Source organism: Chroicocephalus ridibundus, chromosome 6 (assembly GCF_963924245.1).
Source record: "Chroicocephalus ridibundus chromosome 6, bChrRid1.1, whole genome shotgun sequence".
NCBI classification, from domain to species: domain Eukaryota; kingdom Metazoa; phylum Chordata; class Aves; order Charadriiformes; family Laridae; genus Chroicocephalus; species Chroicocephalus ridibundus.
In genome coordinates this window covers 22529714-22555726 of record NC_086289.1, presented here as the reverse complement: position 1 = coordinate 22555726, position 26013 = coordinate 22529714, and the positions used below count along the sequence as shown (strand labels likewise).

Genomic DNA, 26013 nt, shown 5'->3' with positions numbered 1-26013 from the left:
AGCAGGAGTACTAGGGGGGCTCCCTGCCCTGGGCTGCCAGGAGCCCGAAGGCACTGGCACCATCCAGCACGGTGGGGAAGCCCGAGCCAGGAGAGGCTCGACCTTCCTGCCGCAGTGGGTGCCCGCAGGCAGGGAGCAGGGAGGGTGCTTGTTCTCCCCTTTGTACTGTGTCTGCAGGCTCCGGCTGTCCTGAGGAGCCAGGCATTTGATTTGTAAGTGAGGAACAGAGATGGCTCCTCCAAACCTCAGGCCCCTGTTTCAACTTGGGCTGCCTCGTGCTGGCGCTCCCAAGGATGCTCGCCTGGCCCTCGCCTGGGCTGCTGGTGCTTGACTTCTGAGCCTTCAGACGCAGGTTCATGCTCTCAATAACCAGACAGGCAGAAGCCTTAAAGGGATTGTGCCAACTTTTATTTTATTTTATTATCTTTTTTGGAAATGGGATTTGGAGAAGGGGAGGGAAGGAGATGTGCAAGGGGGAGCTGATTGTTGCAAAAGGGGAGGCTTTGGATGTACACTGGCAAAGGTGTTCCTGTCTGACTGGAAATGACTGAAGCAGTAAAGCATGACAGGCAGGACACTGCCTCGGTGGGTGTGCTTGCTTTACAGGGTTTTTGGTTTTAAGGTCTACTTTGTAGGTTATTTCCTGTACAAAACAAAAAAGCATATTTTAATGTCTATATATGTATTTGTATATATATGATATATATATACACACACATAATTTATATCCTTACAACTCCCAGTTCCTAAAGGCTTCAAGTCTGAAGGGCCATGCACATATCTGCATTATAAAGAGAGTTGCCAATTGACTGAGACAAGGCTTTCCTTACTGGCTGTGTGATAAATAAGTGGGCAAGACGCCTCTAACTGAAGCCTCGCATGTGTGCAGGTAGAAGCAGTCAGCCGAGCACCGAATGGCGTCCCCCACGTTGCCCTGTCCCTGGCTGTTCCCTGCAGGGCTGGTGTCTGGCTGCCCGTGCTGTCCCAGGGATTTGGGGAGCTCACCCCTGCGGGGCTCGGAGGGGAAGATAGAAACACACTTGGTTCTGCGGTCCCTGGGTTAGGCACCCCGCACGTTGGGGCTCCTACTTCCCCATGGGGCTTCCAGTAGACTGTTTTGGTTTCTTTACCACAAAGGAGGAGGTTTGGTGGGCAAGAGGGGAAGGGGTTTGGGAGGGGAAAGACAGTCAAAATTCACCATACAATAGTTAGACAAATCTTCATGGAGGTCCGTCTGCCTGCTCGCCGCTCACTCTCGCTCTCTCTCACTTTCTTGCTCTCTCGTGTTCACTCTCATTCTCTGCAGGACGTACGCTGTTGTAGGGCTAAAGGTCTCCTTTTGTCAGGCTAAGGTCAAGTCCCTGGTTGGCGGAGGGCAGCCCTTCATACAGGCCTGTCCACGGCGTATTGGCAAGGGCTCAGGTTGGAAGCTGCCGTCTGCACAGCCGGGTAGGTGAAGTTAGCGTGCTGCTTGGCCTTCAGCCGCAGGCTGGCCAGGCTGGAGTTGCATGTGTCCCTGTACATGTAGGGGCTGGCTGTGGAGGCGTAAGGACAGGCACTGGATGAGACAGCAGAGTTGAGGCTCGGGCTGTTCAGGTTGTTGATGTTTCCCAGGTTGTTGAGGCTGGAGGCCGGTACCCCGGTCACCGCAGAAGGGACCATGGATGAAGGCATGGTCATCGAGGCGATGGAGCTGGGTGGGGAGAACATGGGCTGGGAGGAGAGGGGACTGACGTTCATGGAGTTGAAGAACGGGAAGCTCTTGGCCGAGAGGGGGCTGGTGGCGAGCCCCTTGGTGGCCCAGTTGTTGTAGGAATAGCTGGAATACATGTCGTCGTAAGGCTGCATCAGTCCGTTGAACTGGGCCCCGAAGCTGTTCTTGCACAGTTCGGCCTGTTGGTTCCTCTCCCGTTTCCTCCACTTAGCTCTGCGGTTTTTGAACCAGACCTGTGAGAGAGAGAGGGAGGGGATGGGAGTCGTTCTGGGCTGTCCCTGGAAGGGTGTCTTTGCCCAGCAAGGCGAGAGCTGTTGAAGGGTCGGGGTTGCTCCCAGGGAGCTGGGAGGCTGAGCATCAGGAAAGGGTTGCAGCAAGATGTCTGGGCTGCAGGGTCACCTCCCAGGAAGAATCACCACCTAGATCAAAACCCAACCACTGCCATTTTACAACGTAGAGAATAACCCACCTCACTCAACAAATGGATGCCCTTTATATAGGGCAAAAGGGACGAAATACTTGCTGTATTTCCAAGTGACTATAGCCCATGAGGAGGGGTTGGGGTTGTGTCTCTTGAGAGAAAACTATTTTGGGGATGTGGTTTGAGAGCTGCTGAGTGGAGGAAATAACCTCTCTCATTTTGACTTCACCTCAGGACCAGCTTGGGGTGGGCCATTAGAAGTCTGTCTTCTAACAGGAAAATCTGTTAGTGTTGGAGGGACTCAAACAATATAATTTCCTAGAGCGTGGAAGCTGCTGGAAGGCTATTCATGGTGCTGCTAACTCATATTTCTAGTAGCAGAGAGAAGCTCTCATTCCAGCTGGAGCCCTGCCATGATATGCCTGTGACTGCACAGTGGTTTGGGAACCCCAGCAAGGCTAAGGCTGGTGGACAATGGCACTGCAAGGAAGGGGTCTGCTGGGTCAGGGCAGCCAGCTGGTGGGGCTCTGTGGGGCAGAGCCTGGTCTTCGCATCTCCCTGTGTTATTGAAGGTGGCACTGGATGGGGAAGGCACCACCCGCACGGCGTATGTGTGTGGCTGGATGTGTCAAATCTCAGGTGCAGAACCTGATGAGGTGTTTTCAAGAGACGGGGAAATTTTCTAAGGCCCCTAATTCCTTCCTTGGTTTGGGGACAGCTTGGTGGCTTGTGCCACAGCCAGCTTCCTCCCCGCGAGCTTGGGCCTGGGAAGGTGGAAGGGCTGAAGTCCTACCCGGACTCGTGCCTCTGTCAGGTTGGTCCAGACTGCAATCTCCTCCCTGGTGCTCATGTCTGGGTAACGGTTTCTCTGGAAAGTGGCTTCCAGCTCCTGGAGCTGCTGGCTGGTGAAGTGCGTCCTCTGCCTCCGCTGCTTCTTCTTGAGCGAGCCGTCTTCAGGGTTGGAGTCGTCTGTCTGGTTTTGCTGGGACTTCTCAGTGTCTGTGTGAGAAACAGAGACGGGAGAGATCCCCTGACTTAACTCAGGGGCTTGGATGCATTTGGGGAGCCCATCCTTGGGGCAACCAGCACATGCTCAGTGAGGTCCCCCTCCGCTGTGGCCACCAGCAGCTGCAGCTGCACCCACAGGAGTGGTCTCGTCTCCCTCCCTCACCCTTCCGAGCAGGCATCCATCCTGCACCAAAACCACTGGACCCTTGCTGCAGCACGGCTTGCCATCATTTAACTGCTGTAACGGATGTCAGCTTCGAAGTGACTGGATTTGGATTCTCCAAACTTCCAGTCTCTGGTTTTCATTTGTCGCAGTTAAGATGGGCGACAGTGGCAGAACTTGCCCAGGCCAGCAGTTTCCTACTCTGCTTTAGAACTCCCTGCCTCAGGCGCCCTTTAGAAAAACTGATCGGAAATTGCCACTTATGACACAGCAAGGTGCCAGTGTTAGTAAGCTGAGGTTCTTAAATTAACTAAACCCGAGGAGCACAACTTTTAGCCTTCCTCCCTTCTTACTCCTCTACCTTCTTATTTAGGTGCACATATTTTTATTTTTAAAAAGTAGGGAAAAGGCCTCTCTTAGACCTTACCATGAAGTACTCCAGCATCTCCATGTCCTTCTGCCCCTGCCCTCCCTCCTCACTTGGAGATCCCTCTTCTAGAGGCAGTGTCTTTCATTTCGTTGCCCCTTAAATGAACATCTTGAAATTCTCCAGTGCTCGCACTGGTGTCTAACTGAAAAGCACAGCTCAGCCTCCTCCTAGGCATTAAGCCCTTAACGCTGAGCTTTGGGCTGCGGTGGCTGGAGGTGGGCAGCCAGGTACTTCCATGTGCCCCGGCCTCTCCTGGTACTCCGCAAACAGGGGCAGAATGCAAATACAAATATCTTCCATCATCAAAAGAAAATGTCGCATTTGAGCACTTGGGCAATCTGTGGGGGACAACTACAGGGAGGAAAGCTACAGCTCATGCTTAATTCCGCTGGGAACGGAGAAAAGTCACCATTGAAGAAAATGATTCCTGGGAAAAGAAATAATATCTGATGTTCACCTCCTCTTTCCTCTGAACTAGAAGCAAGGTGAAGCAGTTCAAACTGAAAATCAGGTTTACAGCAGGGAGAGGAGGTGTTCTTTTACAGTGGGAAATACTCAGCTAAGCTAAGTATAAATTATTGCAAACAGTTGCCAAACTGTTGCATCTGGGAGAAGAACCTTTAAAAAAAATCCTGGCATCGCTCCGCTGAGATTCAGATTAAAAGGATTTTTTGTTTGGTTGTGGTTTTTAAGTGGAAGCTAGCTTAAAAAACTTCAAAGTCCAGAAAAATCCAAACATGGAAGGTGTCTTTTACAGCCCCTTAAAAAGCAGGGAGGCAAGAAAACAGTAACCTGGAGTGCAGCTGGGCAAGGACAAAAAGGGTTCCTCAAGCCAGATGCATGTGCTCTGGAAAAATATGCCCCATAAAAGCTACATGGAAAAGAGAGAGCTTAAGAGAGGCTAAAAAGGACCTCAACCCTGACGGAAAAAGGACTCTGCTGCAGGGCAGTGCTGTACCCAACAGCAGGTGCTTTAATGAAGCCTGGCCCTGGGAGATGCTCCTGTCCCAGGAACCTGGTGCCACTACCCTGTTCCTGTGGTAGCGTGTTAATTCAGAAACCTCTCCCCGCTGTTCCTGGGAAAACCCTCCTTGCTCCTGCCTTCCTCCAAAGGGAGGAATGCTGGAGTCACAGCGAGCATTTGCAGAAGAGGCACTCGCTCTTTGAGGCGGAAAGCCTGGGTGCAGTCCGTAAAGGTTTGTTTCTATGGGAATTCGTTGCATTGACTGAAGCAACGTGGTTCCCCACAGGCTCCCCAGCAGCCACCTCCGCTTCTGTGGCACATTTAATCCTATCGACCAGCAGGAAAGCGAATGCAAGGAGAGCGAGCTGCCTATCGCTCACAGCAGCGGGGCACAAGCTGGTTCTGCTGAGCAGGAAGGTGCCGTCTCCTGTTCCCAGTGCCAGGACCAGCTTGTGTTTCCATCCAGTATGTACCCGCCTGAGAACCTTCCCACTGCACTCTTGAAACAGGCGAAGCCATAAGACCTGACAAGTGGAACGGTAGGAGCTGGCTGTGGTCTCGTGGTTCTCTCCTCCTGCCCATGAGCATCTTCATGTGGGGATGCCACATTCAGCAGAACTCTTGGAAGCGTGCTCTTAACGTGGATCTTTTTTGTAGTAATTCTTGCCAAGGAGGTAAATCTGATTTCTATAGCTCTGTGCTCTAAACCAGTGCTGGAAGAGGGAGATTCCCACATTATTCATCCCTAAAACAGATTAAAAGGGGAGTGATGCCACCACGTCTGAGCTAGTTATTAGGAATGGCTCAGATGAAGGGACACTTGGTTTGTTTGTTCACCTGCTAAGTCTGGGTTAATTAAGAGCCTGATGCTTATGGGGGATATTTTCCCACAGGAGCCCCTGACAAATGCAGATTTTGGAAGGGGCTGCTGCGAAGCAGGAGGCTGTGCCCTAATCCGGAGCTCCTGCTCGGGACTGCCCTTCTTCATGCAGGAAGAAACTATACCAAGAGGGAAGGAGAATGGAGCGAAGGTACCGCTGACTTATGGGCTGCATCTGGGTGGAAGAGCTCACACAGTATGTTGCATCTTCTGGTGTAGAACTTTCTACAAATCTTGTGAAGTCCAAGGAGGTGTAGGAATCCTGACATTGAGCCTGGGAAAAATCTCTACAGCTACATGTTCCTCCTATTGTCCCCTCCGTTTCCATTCCTGCTACCTCTGGCTCTTCCTGAGCATTGCTTACAGGGAGTGTCATCTCCATTTCTGCTTCTTTGCAGCAAGATGGACCCTGTGGGTGCCCTGAATCCATGCTGAGGAGCAGAATATGGGGAGATCCAGGGCAGTTCCTCACCTCCTCCCTCCTCACCCTTGCTCTCCCCCTGACCTGTGCTGCCTGATGAAACCTAATAGAAGGGGGTGTCACCAACCACAACACACCATCGGAGGACACTGGGGATCTCCAAGAGCCGGGCCCAGTCACGCAAGGTTTGTGCTCCTTTCCTTGGGATCTCTTACTCTGCAGATGAAGGAAGCAGAGCTAAGGAGGAGAAGGGGAGTGGCTGCTCTCTTGAGGAGAGGCAAGAAGTGCAGCCCTGCCCCATCCCACGCAGACCTTCATGGCGTTCTCTGCTCTGCCTGACACTGATGACACGTAGCTGCCATCAGCCTCTCTGGTGCGAAGGCACAAGCTGCCAGCCTGTGCGTGCAGGTAGCGCTGGCAAACACCTACCTCCCAGAACCATTTTATTTCTAGACCGTTAAAGACAGCGGGGAGTGACGTAGCCAGGCACCCAGCGTTTATTGTCAACCCAAAATAGGTTGTGGAATATATCTCGTGCACGTTCGCCCACTCAATGAAACGACTGCGGTCATAGCTGGAATTAGCTGCTCACGCCTAATGGAAAAAAAAGTCAGCTCCTAAATTGGCAGTTCTGCGGCGTGCCAGGGTGGGCTCGATCGGGAAGGCCACTTGAATGGAGACGACCGCCGTGCATCCAAAGCAGCTGACAAGGAGCCGCTGAGCTTGGGGATGTGCCCAACTAAGGTACGCATGCGGTGGGGAATTCGGCGGGTGGATTCTCTGACCATAGTTATCCCAGCGTAACTCCCTTTATGATATTTACTCTGGGGAATTTTAATCTGCGTCATTATGCTTATTAGCTTTTGTACACGAGTGAGCCTGGAGTCTTTACGCGGGAAGCAGCCATCTGTACCGGGCCCTCGCCTCTCCTCGCGCTGGCAGTGGCAGCTTTGCATTGTCCTGCCGTGTCCAGAGCAACAAGGGATGGAGCAGTCACAGGACAGACGCAAAATCCAGGGGAAGCCACAGCATTTGGTGGCTGATTTCTGAGTAGGTGTGAATGGTGGTGGTTTCTTCTTCAGAGCTGGATAAAGAATGTGGCTGGCTTGGGGCTTGTCCAGCCTTCGGGAATGGTCAGAGGCATCTTCTTGGGACAGGAAGCATTGCACGACGGCACAGGTGACCAGGCTTTTCAATTAAAGCAGGGGCAAGACAGTGGTTTCTCTTCCTTCTTACTGCCTGAACCAGGAAAATTCAGCCCAAGGTTAACCCGTATCATGGAAAGTTTCAACCTAAGCAATTTAAATGGAGTTTTAAAAAAAAAAAATCAGGGGGTAGTTTATAACCAGGTGTAGCCTTCTGCGCCTTGGATGAGATTTCCCATGTTGTGGGGAGAGCTCTCCTGCTCTGGGGACCCAGATTAGGTGAATACAATAAAATTTTGGTTGGGCAGTGACCCGGCTTGCCTGACTCCCGCCAGCCATGGGCTGTGCCCTCTGTCAGCGGTGGCTTCCTGCAGCTGGGGCCAGGCAAACCCATCACTAGGATGGTGCTCTCGCCCTCCCGATGGCTGTCATTGCGATATGCACCCCTATGTCTTCCCCATGCCTACTGGCATGGCCGTGCCACCGCGGCACTGTGCTGGTTCACGGTATGAGAGGAAGCTCAGTGTGCCCCCAGAAGGACTGCAGCCAGCTCCTTCATGCCACTGGCCACCCGGATTCACCCGCAAGGGTGGGTCAGGGCCTCTCTTGCACTCACCGCTGTGGTCCTGCCCTTTGCAGCTGTGTTCGTGTTGAGGGGTCCCAGAGTCCGAGAGAGACAAGGCTGGGCTGCGAGCCTCTGCGTCTGCCAGCAGGTTGAAATCCATGGGGCAGGGATGGGTGGCGGAGGAGGAGGAATCTGAAAAAGCAGCAAGGGTGATTAGGGAGATGAATCTCTGTGTGTGGTTTCTCCCCACCCCCTCTAAGAGGGACTTGCCAACCCTTGAGGAAAGGTCTAGGAAAAGCAAAGGATCCCTGTGTGATCCTTGGACCCCTTTGAGTTTCCTGGCTGGAAAATGGACATGCCGGGCTTTCTGCTGAGCTTCCCTATAAATCAAAGATCATCTAGTGACACTTCTATTTGCAGGCTTCAGAGAAAGAGCCTCCAATTTATAGGTGACATTCAGACTGAAATAGCAACGCCAGGAGCATGCTGTGTAACGGAGATCTGAGGAAGTGGTTCTGGGCCAGCCAAGGGCTGTTAGCACCTTCCCCAGACATCCCACCTCTCCCATCCTCCCTGCCCAGCTTCCCTCCTCTTTCTCTCTCCCTTCTCCACAAACAGTAGAGCCCAAGTAAAGCTTTCCAGAGAGCACTAATGCCGATGTACATGCACACATCCCAGAAGAAAAGCACTCCTGTGCGTGGCACTGATAGGAAGGCACTTCTGCCTGCACAGCCGCTGCCATCAGCAGGGACCCAGGCAGTACAAGTGGACTCCTTTAGGGTACATAAGGATCCCTGGAGCCTGAATTAACACGGGAATCGCATTACACACCCTTGGGTGCCCGGCAGTGAGTGATCCTGGCTGCAGCAGCAGCTCACTTCCAGCCTTAGGTCATCCTGGCTGAAGGCTCCCCGTGTCCCCTCAAGTGACCATCCTGTGCCCGTGAGCCACCTCCCCTGGCTGAAAGCATCCCAGCTGGGAAGCTGTCAGTGCTGCTCCCTGCACCAGCAGACACCACTGGGACTCCTCTACCACTTCTTTCCACACCTCTCTGTCCCATGATCATTCTCATCACACTCTTCTCGGGGCGGGTGGGGGGGGCCCTGCACCCTCCACCTGTACTGCCCAGAAGAGCTCAGCTGAGAGCACCACTTTATTCTGGACCATGCTGGACACTCATGAAGAGGCAGGCACAAAGCAGTGCGTGCTACAAGCCTAGCCACATCACCTTGGAAAGGTGGGCTGGCCCTGTGTTAGCCCTTAACCTGAGTTTCGGATCATAACCCTGCCATACGCGGGATGATGCATTGCCACCAATGCAGGTGTAATGGCTCCCACAGGCTGGACCGCTTCGAGGGGACCACTGCAGCTCCTGAAGCTCCAGTCACCCCAGCTAGTACCTCACTTTCTCAGTGAGGGAGCCTCTCGCTCCAAAGCACAACAGCAGCTGAGGCACCATGCTGGGATCTGGGACCCCTGGGTTTAGGGGGTTTGGACAAGGCATTTGGGACTCCCAAACTGCAGGTGGCGGACAGTTGTGAAGACTGGATTCTAGCTGGTGAAGGACTGCCTGGCCCCTCAAATCCACGTGTGTCAGGGAGGGAGCCTGCTGAAGGCAGTATTTCGTCTGGACTGCGCTAGCATTTAGACATGTAAACAAGAGATTAATCACATAGCTGTTGCACCTCCTTTGGAGGTGGATGACAGTGACTAAGAATGTATTTTCAGAGCTGTCTAAAGCCTCCTGTCAATTTGAGCGGGGCTGCCACCAGCGCCCTTGGCAAGGCTGCCCCCCATACCTGCAGCATGCTTCCCAGGCCGTGGCGAGAGGGCAAGGAGCCATTTCTAATGGCTATCCGCCTGGTTTCTGCAGCAGATCTCACTCACAGAACCCCCAGCAGCTTCCCCTCGCTCTCCCCTTCTCTTGACCTCCATCCCCAGCCTTTCCCGGATGCCGATGAATCTGTCTCGACACTGGCCTCAATCAGAGCTCATCTAATGAAGGGACCCTGTGCTGGTTTCACCGTCCTTTGCCTTGCTCTGGGCTTCTCCTCTCCTATGGGAGAGAAGTGGCCAGGGCTCCATCTTTGCCGTGAGGCTGGTTTCCATTTCCACCTCGCTGCGAGCCTGACCTTTGATGTCCGCTGGCTGTGCAAGCTCCTGGCAGCAGCAGGGCACAGCCCTGTTGCTTTTTGCCATGTGTATGTACACGAAGTGATGTGACAGGGGCTGTGTTTTCTTTAATACCTTTGCATGGAGTAGGGGGAGTCCATCTGCTGCTGATATTGCTGTGGCTTTTAGCATTACTCTCGGAATTATGCAGAAACGCGCAGTGAATTAATTCCATGGATTAAGTCTTGATTAAGATGTGTGTCACTTTGCTGTCTCAGAATTTATTAAGAGCCCTTCTTGAGGCGGCGGCAGATGGAATTTCTGCCCAATGTTTGTAGATGATAATTTCCCCTCTTCTACAGCCATTTGCATATGATTGCATCTGTCAAGCACAATTTCCTCTCTTCTAGGGCTTGACTCTGTACTGGACCAGATTTAAGGAGGAATTCAGACTCCTGCCTTGCTGTAACCGAAGGCCAGTGTCCTCCTGCGCAAGGTCCTGTTTGCTTTGGGACTCTTTTTGCACATCTTGCGTTGCTTTCATCTGTGCAAACTAGAGTGGAGATGGGAAAACCAGGGAAGAGTATTTCACAGCTGGTTCCATAGGTGTAAATGACAACACAAGGTTCACGGCTCGGGGGAACCCAGACCCGATATTGGAAATTCACGCCCCATTCTGAAGCAGTCCAGTGTAGCGATTACAAGGTTGATCCAAGCCGCTGGGCACAACATAGTGTGCTTGCCCTGCCTCAGAGATGCAGTGGGCACCTAGATTAAAACTGGTTTTAAACCGTGGCCCATATTCAAGTTGAAACTGGGACTTGTGGCTCAGAGCAAGTTTGCTTTTTGAACTGAATTTAAAACTAGGAGGATTTCAGAGAGGAGACCTTGTATGCATACGTGTAATTCCATACCTATTGCATGTGCCCCACGTGGTGGCACCAAGGAAAGCCTTCTCAGCTCGCTGTGAGCAGGTCATGGAGAAGCAAAAGCAAAGGGAGAGGGGGATCTGCTCAACACAGGTATGAAGGACCACAGGAAAAGCCTGTGATGGGGACAGCATGTGAGCTCTGTACCAACGTTTTTACCCAAAGGCAACCCCATGCCACTGACACAAAAGGCTGTAGGTATTATTCTAGATTATACAGCCCTTTTGGATTTAATTAAAGGAGCTTTCTTCCACATTGGCTAGATCTCGCTGTAGGCAGAGGCACGTAGGCATTTAGAACGCTAAACCTTCATGGCATTTCAACTAAGTTGTTTGCCTGGTCTCAGGGAGTTACTGAAATCGGCATCTCAAAAAAGTCTTTAGAAAACATCAAAATTGTCATCTCCATCTGAGTCTTCAATCTCACTTTAACATAAAAGAATGTTTTCTTTAGGGACAGCTCCTGTACTAGTAACATGCAGCCATGTTTGCTCAGGGGTTTCAGGTTTTGTAAAACTAGCCTCGGCTCCTCGTCTGCTCCAGCACCGGTACCTCCTTCCATCGATGCATGTAATTGCTCCCAAGATAAAGGTTCCCAAATCTGTAACAAACATGCCTTTTCTTCCAGTCGCTACCTGTGCGCATCCTCTCCCTGGCTCCTGTGCGATGGTGCCAGCGGATGGGGAGCTGCCGTCCCTGCCCCACAGGCATGGTGGAGGGCAGGGGGAAGAGAGTGGCTCTGGCTCTAGGCTTTTTCTCCTTTCAGATTCACCCCCTTTCTATTTCTGTGTCAGTGCCAGGCTGCCCAGGCCAGGGCCATTGGGGCTGGAGGAGGAGGGCACTTCTACATGAGGAGGGCAACCTTGTTTACACAAAAAAAGCAAGCGAGGGTCCCTGTGACCTCTCTCCTGGATCTCAGTAACACGCCGCTCCATCACCCGGGAGCAAAGATGCCTTTGCTTGGTTTTTTGTTTTTTGTTTTTGTTGGGTTTTTTTTTTGAGGGGTGGGAAGGAAACATAAAGGCTGACTTCGAGCCAAGTAAGGCTAATTATAGTGGCGGCTTTTGTGATGTGGATGTTGCCCGCTGAGAGCTGCCTTCAGATTGACAAGCGTGTGCTGCTCGGCTCCCTGCGCTGCCATCAGGGAGCAGGCTACCTGCTGAACCTGCTTTGGCAGGTTGATCTGGAGGGGAATAGCTGTCTCTGGTTGTTTTAATGTTATTTGGCTTCCCATGGGCATGTAGGGATGCTTCAGCAGGGGCCTGATACTTGGGATCCCTCGGCAGCAGCACTCGGACCACTGGTGACCTACAGGTAAGAGGGAAGCCCAGCTGGCCCGGCTCTCTCTGGTGGACCTGTGAGTTTCCCCCACTGCCTTGCACCTCCGGGCCAGGACCACAGTAGCTGCAGCCTCCCCAAAAGCCTTGGGATTGCTGGTTTCCATAAAGGGTTCAGGGTTATCCCTCAGGCCAGAAGGTGCTCTGCAATCAGTTGGAGGGGAAGTGATTTTCTTTCTTCCATCCCCTGAGGTGAAGGTGTGATGTTACACTGGATGTTTTAGGGTCAGAGCTGTCTCTTCCTGCTCCATCAATCCCAGAAGTCAAACTGCTGGGAGTAACTAGATTCCCGATGGAGTCTGGCCGATTGCTTCACCCCTCTTGTGCTCACGTTCCCTGTGTGTTGGCAACTTTTAGCAGAGATAAACATTTGGGACTCTATTTAACTGTACCTTTTCAGGAAGGTGATCTGCCTCTGTACTTTGGTCCCCAGGAGGAGCTGAGCTAAGGTGGAGCACCCTCTGCCCCATGTCGAAGGGGAAGGGGCTGAGGCTGTGCCTGTCCCCTCCTGGAAGAGCATTTTGTTCTCCAGATACATGCATTTGTTCGGGGGATGGTGCCATCTGAGTTCCCGCTGGCTGCGATTTCAAGTGCCACAGCACGCACAGCACATCAATCGCACGGCGACACAAGAGGCAGGCCTCTCTTTGCCGGCCGACAGGAGTGCTGCCTGCAAGGGCTCTCTCCCTGCAGCTAGAAAGCTAAAAGGATGGGATGCAAGACAAGAGTTAATCTTCGTTTCCTCAAGACTATAGAAATACAACGATGGGGAGACCAGGGTCACCCACTGCTAAACATCTCAGCGTAGCTTTAAGTCTCTAATCTTAATGGAATTGCAGCAGGAACCGAGCGCGACCATTAATCACTGGAAGATAAACAGCAGCAGCCAACCGGTGACCCAGAGCAGAGAGCCATTACGGGACAGGAGAGCGAGCCGCCTGCCTCCAAAAACTTCAGGCTGTGCACAGCCCCAGGCTGGCTGAGCAGCGCTTTTGGGCGCGCACTCAGAAATGGATCATCGACCTCCAGCAAGGGCTGAGTCACAGGTTATAATAAACTTTATTTCTCCATTTAGGCCTTGCACTTGGGCATTAACCCCTGAGCTCCGGCGCTGGGTGGTTTCGTAGCAGTGTGTGCTGCTTTGAAGCCTGGAATGTGGTTTGGGGTTGGCTTTTTTTTTTCGTCCCATCAGCAGGAATTGCCGAAGCTCCCTGAGGCACTTGGTATCTTATTGTCATTGGAGCAAGTTGCTTGGCTTGGTGGGCAGTGCCCCACACGTGGTGTGGGCTGCGAGAGCATCACCGGCACCGCGTGGTGCCATGCAAACCGCAGCGGCACAGGCTGGCTTTCTGAGGAGGGCGTCCAGGCTGTTTCCACTCTCTTCTCTTCTTATGCGCGGCTCCAGGGAGAAGTTCCTGATAACGCATGGCGGGGAGAGGATGGGGAGATAAAGGTGCTGTCGCTGACTTGGCTTATGATGTAGGTAAAACCAGTTGGCTGTTCTGGGACTCCATCCTTCATCTCAGAAATAACGTTAATAAGCCTGTCTGAGCTGGTAGAGGCAATGAAGCAAAATTCCTTTAAGTGCTTCCAGATCCTCAGATAAGAGGTGCTAGGGAAATGCTCAGCCTTGCTGGACACTGCCTAATGCATTCCCTGGGGGCTGGCGGCAGCCTGCAAGGTGAGAGCAAGCTGCCCGCTTCCTCCGCTTTGACAGGAGCCTCCAGCTGCAGAGGAGGGCGAGAGCCGAAACCCCTGCTCTGGGCGGCAGAGGGTTAATAAACCGCCTGTATTCCAGAGGATTATCACAATGGAAACGTCCCAAGGATTGACAGCTCCATACCCATGTCCGCAGCAAAAAAAGCCCACAATGGAATGTGTCCCGTTTGCTTATTTGATGAGCCGTACCATGCCCCTGTGCCGGGGAAGCGCTCTGATGTAACCATGCCCCGTACACAGCGCATCGTCCTCCTCGACGGGTGCGTCTGCATCCCCCAGACCAGATCGGTGCAGACCCCACTGAGCTAAAGTGTGGGGGTCTGCAGGGACAGGGCGATGTGCTTGGGCTTGGCTTAAAGCAAGCTATTTGCATTAGTATCTTTGGATCCCAGTGCTGCCCTTAGCCTACCTGGATAGTTTTTGAAATGGCACCCAGAATTTGGAAATGAAGAGCTAATCCTAACACAGAAGGAAAGTCCGGCCAGACCTTCTGCAAAGCTGTTTTTTTCCTAAACTAAATGTTCATACTTCTTGCATTCTTGTAAGACTTGCACTGTAGGTCTTCCCATGTCCATTTGGGCTTCTAGTATCCCTTGGATGCTCTGCCTCAGTGGGGCTTCCAGCACCTTGGCTCCATCAGCCAGGACTGGGATTTTCTTTCTGACAGACTATGCAGTTATATTAATAAAGTCGTGCTTTGGTATAGCTTATTTTGTTTGTTAGGCATCTGGAACAAAATAAATCAGCAAAGGCACAGGTTTGTCCAAACGAATTGTGATTGCATAAAGTTGCTGGCATGGTGAGGCTTCATGGTGCAGAAGCGCTGGGAGTGGGAGCATGGTCTGCAATTCCGGGGCGAGAAAAGTCCTTCAGGGAAATTAATCCCTCTGCTTTGGGGAAGGGAGAAGAGAGGCTGATTTCAGTAAGAAATTCTGCCTGCGAGAATCTTGCAACCAAAACAAAGGACCTGCTGAAGCGGCGTGCCTGGCCCAGGCCTGCCGACCCCCCTGGTCCCTGCCTGCCCTTGCCTGCTCCCACAGCTACGGTGGGATGGCTTCAAAGCATCCCACCCCAGCCCTGCGGGATCTGCCTGCATCTGCACGGGAGAAACAGCCACAGCCTAGGAGGGACCGCGATTGCCCCTTGCACCCGCAAGCTGAGCAGAAGCGGAGCGGGGAGCGAGGCGAGATGGTTGCAGCCTGGGATGCCGGGCAGGAGCGGGAGGCACGGGCAGCCTGCCTGTGGCTTGGGGGCCGGGCATGTGCTGCCTGCCTGGCAGCAAGGCCTGGCATCAGCAGATCGGTATGCGTTGCTGTTATTTATTTGGGCGATTGTATGAATTTGACTAATTATTCCAGCAGTCAAAGGAAACTGGCCTGACTCCCGTGGGGGGCTGCGCTCGCAGCAGCATGGCAGGGTCATTTCTGTATCTCTGCAGCCGTAAAGTTGGCCCATTTTAGGGAGGCTCAGATAGCGAGATCAAGGACTGGGGCTCTGTGACTCCAGCTGCTGTCAGGAGTTTTGTATGCAGATGGAGGGCAGCAGATGACTCAGACGTTACCGAAGATGTAAATGATTCTCACAATTAGTAAACAAGCTCAAGAAAGCCCCTAATCAAGGCGGTGATGCAGGGGGTTGAAGGTCAGGAAGGATCCCGCCATGCCGTCGGCACGTCACACCCTTAGGGCTGGCCGACCCTGGTGCACCGTAGAGCTGCCCGCATCTGCCATCCGTCAGCACTTCTGCTAGAAGTCCTTTCTGGAGAAGTTCGACTTGATCATAAACATTTGTTCTGTGACAAAACTTGGCAAAACCGGCAGCTAGAAAGAAGCATTTTGGGGGGGGTGGGAGGTGGTGGTGCTTGATCGTTGTTTTAAAACAACCTGGCAGAGCCCAGAGGGTTGCAGGGCTGCGAAGGGAAAAGCAGCGACTGCTAAGGGTGCTGTGACAGCCCCACCAGCCGCCGTGGCCAACAAGTGGCTCTGTTGGCTAAGGCAACGCGAGCCCAGAAGCGGCTGGCTCGCTCCGAGGGATGTGTTGTCTCACAGCGCAAACCCGCAGCGCCGGAGGGAGCTGATGTCTGCTGCGCCTGGCTGTAAGGTTTCCTGATGATTTGTCTTTTTTTTTTTTTTCTTCCCCCTAAGCAATTTATATTTAATATTTTTTTAAAACTCTCTGGCAGGAAAACCCTTACAGGACACAGGCTGCTGTGAATAAAACAAGCAGATGATCTCAGCCCGCGGTATCCCTCCTCTCTTCCTCGGGATACTGCGGCTGCTAGGGCTAGGGCAGGAGGAGGGCGGCTCCGGGAGGGATGCTGGAGCTCACTCCCCCCCCCATGCTGCCTTTATGGACCTTGCAACATGCCCTGAAGGTCAGCCTGTTTACCCAGACATTGTTTGAAGGGGACCGAGGGAGGCCATTAGCCCTCCCCACTGCAAACACGGCAGGGTCCGATCCCGCAGTGTTTTGCAAGCGGCCTGTGCTGGCAGGATCGGGCCCGCAGATCGCCTGGTTTCCCCGCAGCCCAGGGTTAAACGGCGTGTATCGGGGGCAAGGCGGAGGAATGGCGGGTGGGCGAGCAGGGGGGGCTGGCGGCCCTCCGTCCCCGCATCCTCTCGCCCAGGTGCCCTGCTCGGGGCCACGGCAAAACCGCCGCATGTCCCTAAATTCAGGGGCACAACAGGCATCGCAAGCAGCAAAACAAGAGGTTTGAATTTCAGGATCCTGAAATGCACTGTGCTGCCTAAGGACTGCGTACAAAGTCTTTTTTTCCTTATTTTTTTTTCACTAAGTCCTTAGTTTTTCCATCTGCTAGAGGCTGCATCCCATGCAGAGCCTTGGGAGGTAGGCAGTTTGGGTGGGTAGGAAAGCAAGCTGCAGAGCACTAATTACTCATCCAGCCTGGCCCTCCGGCGATCCCATCAAAGCGGTCGGGGAGAGAAAAGGGACGGGGCTGAGGGAGAGGGAAGTGAGCTGTCTCGAAACGCTGCCGCTTGCTCGGGTCACCCCATCTCCCCTCAGCCGCCTGCCGCGGGGACAGGGACCTTGTCCCCAGAAACACCTCTGCCTCCCCCAGCCCCTGCGACAGCCCAGCAAAGCCCACCTGCAGCTCCTCAGCCTGGGACTAGGGGCACTGGGGCTCTTAAGCACCGTTATTAAAACCTACCCCGCACGAATTAAGCCGCAAAACCTTTTTAAATGGGACACAAAAGCACGTATTGTTCATCGCTTCGGAATTTCTCCCTGGTTAGGTATGGATCCATACCCAGACTGACCTTTATGGCTTGAGTAATTCAGCTTAAAGATTTAGATTTTATTTTTTTTAATCATCCTGATACCTCCAGTCCTCTTTAATGTCTTATTTTATTTTGGAGGAAAACTTCCATGAGTTTACTTTAAAAAATAACCTTGCAATAAATACATACCAGAAAAAAACACAACCAAAAAAAAACCCAAACCAAACCCCAACTTGTAGAACTGGAAATTAGGATATTGTGGCACCAAAAATAAAACTGATGGAACAAAAAGGGAATTTCATGTGGTTTTCATTGTCAAGTCTAAGCTCAGAAACAAACAGGAAATAAAAATGGCTAAAACAAAAGAGATTTCTTTTAAAGTGTGTTCAAATCTAAGTGGGGAGCTGCTTTATTTGGGAGGGACTCTCTGTTTATTTGTTTTTCAGAAAGAGGAGTAAATAAAAATGTCTGCACACAGACAGGTCAATTTGATTTACAGTTAAATCCTCATGCTTCTCGCTGGTCATTTATAATTAGCTTTTTTAAGAAAATTAGACTCGCATAAATGCGAGCATTGGAAGGGGGAGAAAAGACGATGGGAGGGAGGGTGCTTCTGCTTGTAATGAGGTTATGGGGAAGAAGGAATGAAGAGGGAGAAGAGAGATGAAAGTAACTGCAAACTCTCCAGTCACCCGTTTTATTTCATCTTTGTACTTTTTCAGTTTTTGCAGGCGGCTCTGCAGGCGCTGAGCCTTCCAGCCCATGCCACCCTACTGAAGCTCCCCAAGTAGCACGTAAATATGTTTATTTAATAAGAGTAGTTTGCAGGATCAGAGCTACGTGAAATAGAGCAGCGTACGTGCTCTATCCTACAGACAGAAGTCTTTCTTAGGCTCTCAGGTTTAGGATTGAGGAACTTTTTTGATTGGGGTTTACAACCAGGTGTCTCATTCACAGCAGCTCTGAGGGTGATTTTGAGGGGTTAATTTAATGCAGGCAAGACCCAGCTCCCCACATCAGCTGAGATCCTCAGCAGCTACAGCCGCATTAATGCATCTCTGAACACTTTTAACAATTAAAAAATCAGACGGACAAAATTAATAGCAGCTTCTGCAAATTCAGCTCTGGTTTCCCTCCTCTTTTGCACTAGTTAACAGGGTGTAAATGTTTATTTTCTGGTGGAGCTGTGGTTTGGAAGATAGCAAAGAGCACCGGACAGAGGTTGTATTTCTGGCTCAGATCAGATCAGGTAATTCTGCCAGAGTTCTGTTTCTCCTCTGCACAACAGGGGTATTTCCCTTCGTGCTAAAGCATCCAGAGATCCACCTATGGAAAGGCTAGGTAGATCCCAAGGAGAGACATCGTAAGGTGCAGCTTTTCAGAAATGAGGGGTCTGAGCTTGAACTTGCACCCTGCAAATCAGCAGGAAATTTCCTGTTCAGCGTGCGGAGGACTGGCCCTCTTCCCAAATCTGCCAGGCGATACTCGGACAGCAGTGGAGAGGCAAGAAGGGGACCTCTCTCGCTCGCTCCCCATCTCTTTTTAAAGCTTAATAATAACAGAAATGTTTCTCAGCTTCTGCTCAACTAGATCTCCTAGTTCCTTTCTGAAAACAACTTTTCATATTTAATTGTTGCTGAAAACCAGCAGATCCATCACTAACTGTCCCACAGGAATTTGCGGCTCTGGCCAGCCTGCCGTATCTGTCCTCCTCCGGGGTCAGAGGGAGACAAGGATTTTGAGCAAATCCTTTCCCACAGAAACGACCCCCCTCTGCACTGAGTCCGGCCCCGGTCCCTTATGCTGCGAAGCCTTCAGGAACAGCCTGTGGACTCCCTTAAATGCCCCAAGGAAGCCCAGAGCTAATAACCAGCTTCATTCAATTCCCAGTCACATTATTATCCAATCTGCCAGAGGCATTAATATTCAGAGGTGAGGCGGGAGGAGGGCAGGGGTGCTGGCGAGGGGGAGCCGCACACAAAGGGGAGGAAAGGAAGTGCGGCGAGCTGGCCTCAGAAATCCTCTTTTTCCAGCCGTCTGAAACCCCAGCCCATTTCAGCCCGGTGTTGACAAGTGAGGGTTTTTCCTACACCCTCAGCACTAACTTCGATGCCAGTTGGTGGAGGCTGTCCCCCTGCCAACAGCAAATGCCCAGGCTTGGCACAGCCAGATGCCCTAGGCCCTGGCAGTCCACAGCAAGAGGGGGAGCCTTGCCCCCTCTGCCATTAGGCCCTAAGTAAATAGCAATCTCCCATTTTCAAACAGCTAGATAATCACTGAGCCTGCTTGGAGACGCCACAGCCTCCTGTTTCTGACCGCCCTCCCTCCACAGCCCTGCGGTCTCATGCCGCTGCCTTCCCGATGCAGGGCGCACAGCACAAAACCACTGGTTCTCCCCATCTGGGACTTCGCTCCCAGCCCAGGTACCTCCCCTGTCCCCAGAGCCGGGGCACATGTGCCAGGTCACGAGACAGACCTCATGGCCCCAGCTCATCTCATCTTCCTTTTGGAGCGGTCTCCTAGATCGGGTTTCTGGCTTTTTCTTTTTGGCAGTCTCCAAAGTCAGCCTCACCTCTCAGTCTCAAGGTTTTGGGTAGCATCTGACAGAGAGAGAAGATGCCACTCTTTTTTGACAATTCTCCATAGGGTACATTAATCAATACTTTTGCAATCCAGTCACAATTTTCAAATCTATTAATTGCCTGAATTAAGTCCCTATAGAAATGTAATAGATATTAAGTGAGGCTTGCAACTCAGGACTACAGGTGGGCTTTCACGTGGGGAGCCTTGGCTGCAGGTCAGGCAAGCCCCGTAATGCCAGTAACAGCAGGAAAAACACCGCCCTTGCCCAGACCCCTCTCCAGGCTGTCAGGGAAAGACATCTCCCCATGAGGGCTCCTTGTAAGGAGTACCGGGCATGGTGTGACCGTCTGCTAATGAAAAATCAAACCCTGCTCTGCTTCTACAGACATTTGTGGAGACTGAAAGCAGCTACCATGCCCTGCTGGTCCCTCAGGAGCCAGCAGGCAGTTCTTTGTCCCTCACAGCAAGGCACCACCGAAGCTTGCACAAACACCCATCCCTCCAGCTCACCGACAGGCCGACGGGCTGGGATGGAGTGAGGGAAGCCAGAGAGACCCTGATTCCATCGCCAAAAAGGTGGTCCTTTCCCTGCCTTTGGAAGGTGGGACAGGAACAGAGATGACACTTCTGAAAGACACCTTCCGGAGCTGTTGCTTTTAGCATCTCCCAACGTTGCAGAGGGGATAGAACCATTTCATCCCTAGCATCCTCCAGGCCACGCACCAGACGTGGAGGACCCACAAGCTTGTCTGGGGGATGCCAAATTCCCCTCTTTGCCTTCAGCATTAGCCTCCACTTAGGAAATGCACAGAACACGGGCCCATCAGTTGGGAGGATGCGTCCCTCTAAGGCGAAAGAATGGGGAGGCAGCTGAGGGACTGGGTTTGATTCCTGCACCGCCAGCTCAAAGCCTCAGCCTGCTGCGGTGGCTGGGGGCTCCCACCCGGGCTCTGCCAGGCCCCCTGGCCCTGCAGCGGCGTGCCTCTTTCCGTGCGGAGCCGAGCTCTGCATCTCCTAACCAGCCGGGCCGGATGGGAAAGGTGTGCGGAGCCCTGGGAGCTCCGGCCGAGGGACTGCTCTGGGCTGCCCGGCCCCGGCGGCGACCGGGGGCTGCACGACTCCCGCCAGCGCCTCTGCAGGGGCCTGGCGCTGCTGGCGGGGAAGACACAGTCGCCCCCCCCGCCCCCCCGCCCAGCCCGTCCCCTCAGCTGTCCAGCCGCGGGGGCGCCGGGAGAGGGGCCGACAGGTGTGCCCCTCTCGGCGGCACCGAGCCCGCCGCCCCCCGGGGCCCCGCTGCCCCCCCGGGGCCGCTCCAGCAGCTGCGGCGGAGCGCGGGCGTCGGCCCCCGCCTCGGACGCCCTCCCCCGCCAGAGCCGCGGCGAAGCCGTTCCTCTCCGCCGCTCCGAGAGGGAGGACGGGGGGAAGGACAAGGGGGTGCCGCGCTGGCGGGCTGTCCCTTACCCCGGGGCCGCACTCGTTGAGCGGGAAATAGCCCAGGGAGCGGCCGGTACTGGGCTCCGTCGGGCGCCCGCTGCGGTCGGCTGGGCTTCCCGGGCACCCGGCGGGACGGAGGGGCGCCGGTTTGCACCGTGCCCCCGGCGCCGGGGAGGCGGTGGAGCCCCTACGAGTGCCCAGAGGTCCGGCCGCCGGCTCTGCCCGCAGCCTCCCGCCCCGGGCGGCCGCGCTCCGCCGGGGAGGCTCGGAGCTCCCGGCGGAGCCGCCGCGGGGGTCGGCGCTCCCTCCGCTCCTTCCTCCGCAGCCCGGCCGGGTCTGTTATTCCCGGTCGGGCCCCCGGGAGCCCCGGCCGCCGGGGCGCAGCAGCCAGCGGCGTCCCGGGGCAGGTTCGCCCCGTCCGCGGCGGGGGCCGGCTCGCCCTCTCCCCGGCGCTACAGGGAGGTCGGCTCTGCTGTAAACAGGAGCCAGCCCGTTACATAAATATCATTTATCCAACTGTCCAAAAGCCGTCGGGCTGCCTTCCTTTTCCCGGCGACGTCTCCCCGCCTCTGCTCCCCGCGCCCTTCTCCCCCGGACCCTGCAGACAGCTGAGCCGCAGCCCGCAGCGCCGTTATTTACAGCGAGCCCCGGCTAATTTAAACAGCCCCTGCCCCGCTCGCCCGAGTGGAAAATGACTAAGTTTAGCAACAGCGAGAGGCTCCGCTAGCGCTTGCCGGGAGAGGCCCGCGGCGGCCCCGAGGGGGCGGCCGGGGCTGCGGCACCCCGGTGGCGGTGGGCTGGGGCCGCCGGGCCCGGCAAGGGCAAAGCGGGGAGGCGCCGCGCCCCGCCGCCGGACGGGCAGCGGTGCCGGCAGCGCCGGGGGGGGCAGCTCCGCCGCACACGGCCTCGGGACCCCTTCTGGACGACAGGCTAAGGGCCGATCCGCCCGCTCGCCCCTTGCCCCGCCGGAGGCGGCGGAGCGCGGGCCCCGGGCGGCAGCGGGGCTGCCCCCGCGTTGCCGGTCCGAGCCGCCCCGCCGGGGATGCTCTTGCCCCGCGCCGGCCTGGGAAGGGCAGCGGCCGGCTGGCACCGAGAGGGGCTCACGGAGAAAGAAGGGGAGAACCCCGCCCGGGAGGCCGGGGACGGAGGGACACTTACAGCGGCTCCAGATGCGGGCTCGGCTGGGCGGCCTTAATCCTGCGAGAGGGGCGAAGCTGGCCCCCGCCCCGCGGCCCGGGCTGCTCTGCCGCTGTCAGAAAGTAAATCCCCTCCGGCTCACCGGGCACTCTGCGCCTCGCTGACGGGGCGGGCGGAGGCGGAGGGCGCCGGCCGACTGCCTCCCATTCACCCTGGCCATTCACTTTATGGCGGGCGGCCGGCGCCCCCCGCCAGCTGCACCGGGCGCCCCGCTCCCGCCCGCCCCATTCCAGCTGCGCGCCCGCGGCCGCCCGCCCCGTCCAGCGCCGCCCGCCCCGGCCCCGCCCCCTCTCCCCGCCCCCCCGCGCTCACGACGTCCAATCGCCCGCCACCTCATTTGCATCCCGCCCCCCGGACTGGCCGAGGAGGGCGGTAGGCCACGCCCCCCACCGCTGGCCACGCCCCCGTCCCGCTGCGGCGGAGCGGCGGGGGACGGGGAGGTATCTCCCGGGCGCTGGGCTACGGCTCTGCCGGCCCCGAGGGCAAGTAGCGGGGGTGCCTACGTATATATATTTATGTATACGTGCACTTACATACTGTTGTGCTGACGTTACCGTTGCCTGCGGGCGCTGTTCGCTGCTTGGCCATCCCGTACCCCGGAACCCGTGCGGGGCGTCCGCTCCGCTCAGTACCGGGGCGGCGAGGCAGACTGTATGGTTAGAGCCACCAGCCAGGCAGAGGGCTCTGGGGGGGGACAAGTCCGTAGTCTGCTGCTGGAAACCTTCCCCTGCACGATGGAGCAGCAGTTGCTGGGGATGCTCATTACAGGCTAATTACTGCACGCACAGTTCCGGCTCTCGGCCGTACCGAGGAGCGCTTGTCTGGCAATACCGTGCCGCTTTTCCCGGGACACGGGGGCTGACGTCTCTGCGGGAAGCCCCGCGTTGCCGCCCGATGATGGCCGCCTGGGAACCCAGAAGCTGCTGGTGGTTTCGTCTCCAGCCTGGCTCCTGCCGAAGTTCACGGCCAAATCCCGGTGCGGTGGTGCAGGGTGCGATCCCTCCCTGAAACATCCCCAAAATGCCCGTCCCTGCTGCAGCAAGCCTTGGACGTGGCTGCACACAGATTTCACTCCAAGCAGACACGGAGGAGAGGTTTGCAGAAGTCGGGCTCAGCCTCCCCGACCTGCCCAGGGGAGAGGTTTATCCCTGCCAGGCTCTTACGGAGTTGCATGCGTGATTCTACGGTCTGATTTTCTTGAGGTCATTTCCATGTTAACCTGCTCTCCGATTTATGGTGCCAAAGGTCACCCTCAAGCTCTTCCACTGACATGTTTTAGAGATTAGGAAATAATGTTGTGAGAATAGGAGTGAATTTTAACCCTAGGTGATTTACGAGCCCTGTTTAGGGAGCCTGCTAAATGCATAACACAACATATAGAAATGTATGGGAAGACAAACGCACACAAAGCAGCACAGGATGTAAAGAGAGGTTAAGTAGACCCAGGCATCACAGATTACAGTTCAAAAACATTCACAAACACGTTAATCCAGTAGAAACATGGAAAGTTTAAAAGGAGTCACAAATGTTGACACTCTTACGAGAAATTATCGTGTTTTTTTAGTGGTAGTAATCTTAGGTTTGTGTTTGCCTTACTGCTTTTTTGCCAGCCAAAAATGACAGCAAGTTAGACCACTTCTTTTTCCAACCCGGATTTTAATCCATCCCAGCATAGGGTTGTTTCCACCAAGAGAAGCAGATGCAGTACAGCTGCAGTAGCGCTTTCCACGGGGCAGTCTGTCTCTATCACCACATGCCACAGGGAAGCTGAAAAACTTACTCAAGGTCTGCAGCAATGAAGGGACCATATTTTGGATTGCTTCCCTTTCCCTCCAAAGCTTTCACCGTCAGTAGCCTGGAGCAAATACAGTTAGTGCTTACACTTTCAAGTAATAATGAAACAAAGGTATTTTTAGCTATTTCCCTTGGGCAATTGGAAATATGAACTGGTGCTATGTCACATGCCTACTCCCTGTGGAGCACAGTACGAAGACTGCTGGATTAGACCATCCAGGGACCTGCACTAGGAGTCTTTCATTAGGACAACCTCGGTGCAACTGCCGGACTGACCCCCAAAGGGTCTCTTTGCGTTTGTTGTTGAAACGCAGTAGCAGATCTTGCTGGTTAGTGCCAAGACTTCCTAGCAGTAGTGCATCTTGTCTTGCCAGCTGGAGAATTCACTGTCGGGGAAGAGACCAAGAATTTCACCTGGGTTCAGGAGACAAATGTTACTATTTTATATAAAATATAAATAAATAAATAAAGCAAAAACAAACTAAACCCAGAGTGAACCTGACTCACATCTTGGCAGAGAGATGCGATATGCAAAAGGAGCGAATTACTCAGCATCTTAGACATACTTCATTTTTCACCAGCCGGGAAGAGCTTGTTCTCAGAGAAAGCCCTGTTTCTGTTCACAGGCAAACCCAGTCCTCATGCTGGATGGGTCCACTGCTCTTGGAGAGTGGCGGAGTTGTTGATTGTTGATCATGGTTTCCATCTTTGCGTCTTAACTGATCTTTTAGCCATGCTAGGTCCGTGCCATCAAATGCCTTGAAGATCAGGACTCGGGCTTGAATTCGGCTTAGCTTCCAAGCCAGAACGTGGCCTAGGGAGCAGACGGTAGGTCTGATGCATTTGTGGTAGCCAGGGCTCCCACTGCAGCATGCTCCTCTGGTTGGCATTTGCCAAGTGCTGTGGGCTTCATGCCCAGGTGTATCACGTAGCTGTAGTCTAGCCAAGAGGTGACGAAGATATGACTAACTGAGCCCGGGTTGCTCCTGCCAAAAAGGCATGGCTTGTCTCGGCCAAGAAGACAATGGAAAACATTACATCGGGATGTTCATCAGGAGAGTTTCATGTCACCAGGAAGTGCAGGAGTGTGTTCCTGAGACATGGGCAGTAGAACAGCTGGCAGAGTATTTTAGCCTAAGGAGGCTGCTCTGCATCTTTAATATGGTACTTTGTATAGTTTCCAGAGGAGGGTTTTAATATTTTTGAGTGTCTCAATTTAGCTCTGTTGCTTCAGTTGTAGGTCCTGGCCTGAGTGCAGGTTGCACCAGATGCAGCACATCAGTTTTCCCCTGGAGAGCTTTCAGCTGGCTTTGGGCTAGTGTCTACCTGAGCTTGCTCTGGAAAGGAGCAGCTGCTTAGAACCACTGTGTTCAGCATTCACTAGCGTTTTGGGATGCTCAGCTCTGGGGAGAACGGCTGCATCAGTTTCTGACCGTGACTACTGCTTGTACCTTCTGAGTCAACTCCCTCTTTCTGCCCTTTTTCTGGAGACCTTACTAAGCCTCTGAGAAGTAGCAAAAGCCTCCAAGAGGAGGGGATGGAAGTTCAACCTCTCTCAGAATATTTAAACTGCTGGAAAATTTCTGTCACATGTGCCCATGGGTCTGATATCTGGGCTCTGTGGATGACCATGAACTGTCAGGGGCTGAGCAAGAGTAATGAACCGTGCAAAGTTGGTCCCGACCATTGGTGTAGATTGCACAGGCAGAGGTGGTTGGCAACACAGATTTGTGGCGGTCTCATCAAAGGCTTGTGGGAGCAGGCTATCACGCTGGCAGTCTGGACCCAAATGAAGGCAGTTGGTGTGTCCCACGGAGACAGTGCTCCTTGCAAGGAGCTGGCTGCTCAGGTGTCTTGGATGAAAGCAGGTGAGCTGACCAGGTACCTGGGCAAGGCCTGAGGGGATGTTTGTCAGTGAATTTTCAGCCCTTCCATATGCTCCTTGTGGGCTGAGGAGGA

The 26013-nt window shown here is 54.1% G+C and overlaps 1 protein-coding gene across 1 annotated transcript; it reads right to left on the bottom strand.

Moving 5' to 3' along the window:
• Nucleotides 1-405: 405 nt before the first annotated feature.
• PITX3 (paired like homeodomain 3) lies at nt 406-22474 on the bottom strand. Its single transcript, XM_063338585.1, has 4 exons — nt 22222-22474; nt 7763-7903; nt 2929-3134; nt 406-1947 (listed from the first exon to the last, which is right to left on the bottom strand). The coding sequence occupies exons 2-4, from the start codon at nt 7869-7871 to the stop codon at nt 1384-1386; spliced, it is 879 nt and encodes a 292-aa protein (XP_063194655.1). The 5' UTR covers nt 7872-7903; nt 22222-22474; the 3' UTR covers nt 406-1383.
• Nucleotides 22475-26013: the final 3539 nt, after the last annotated feature.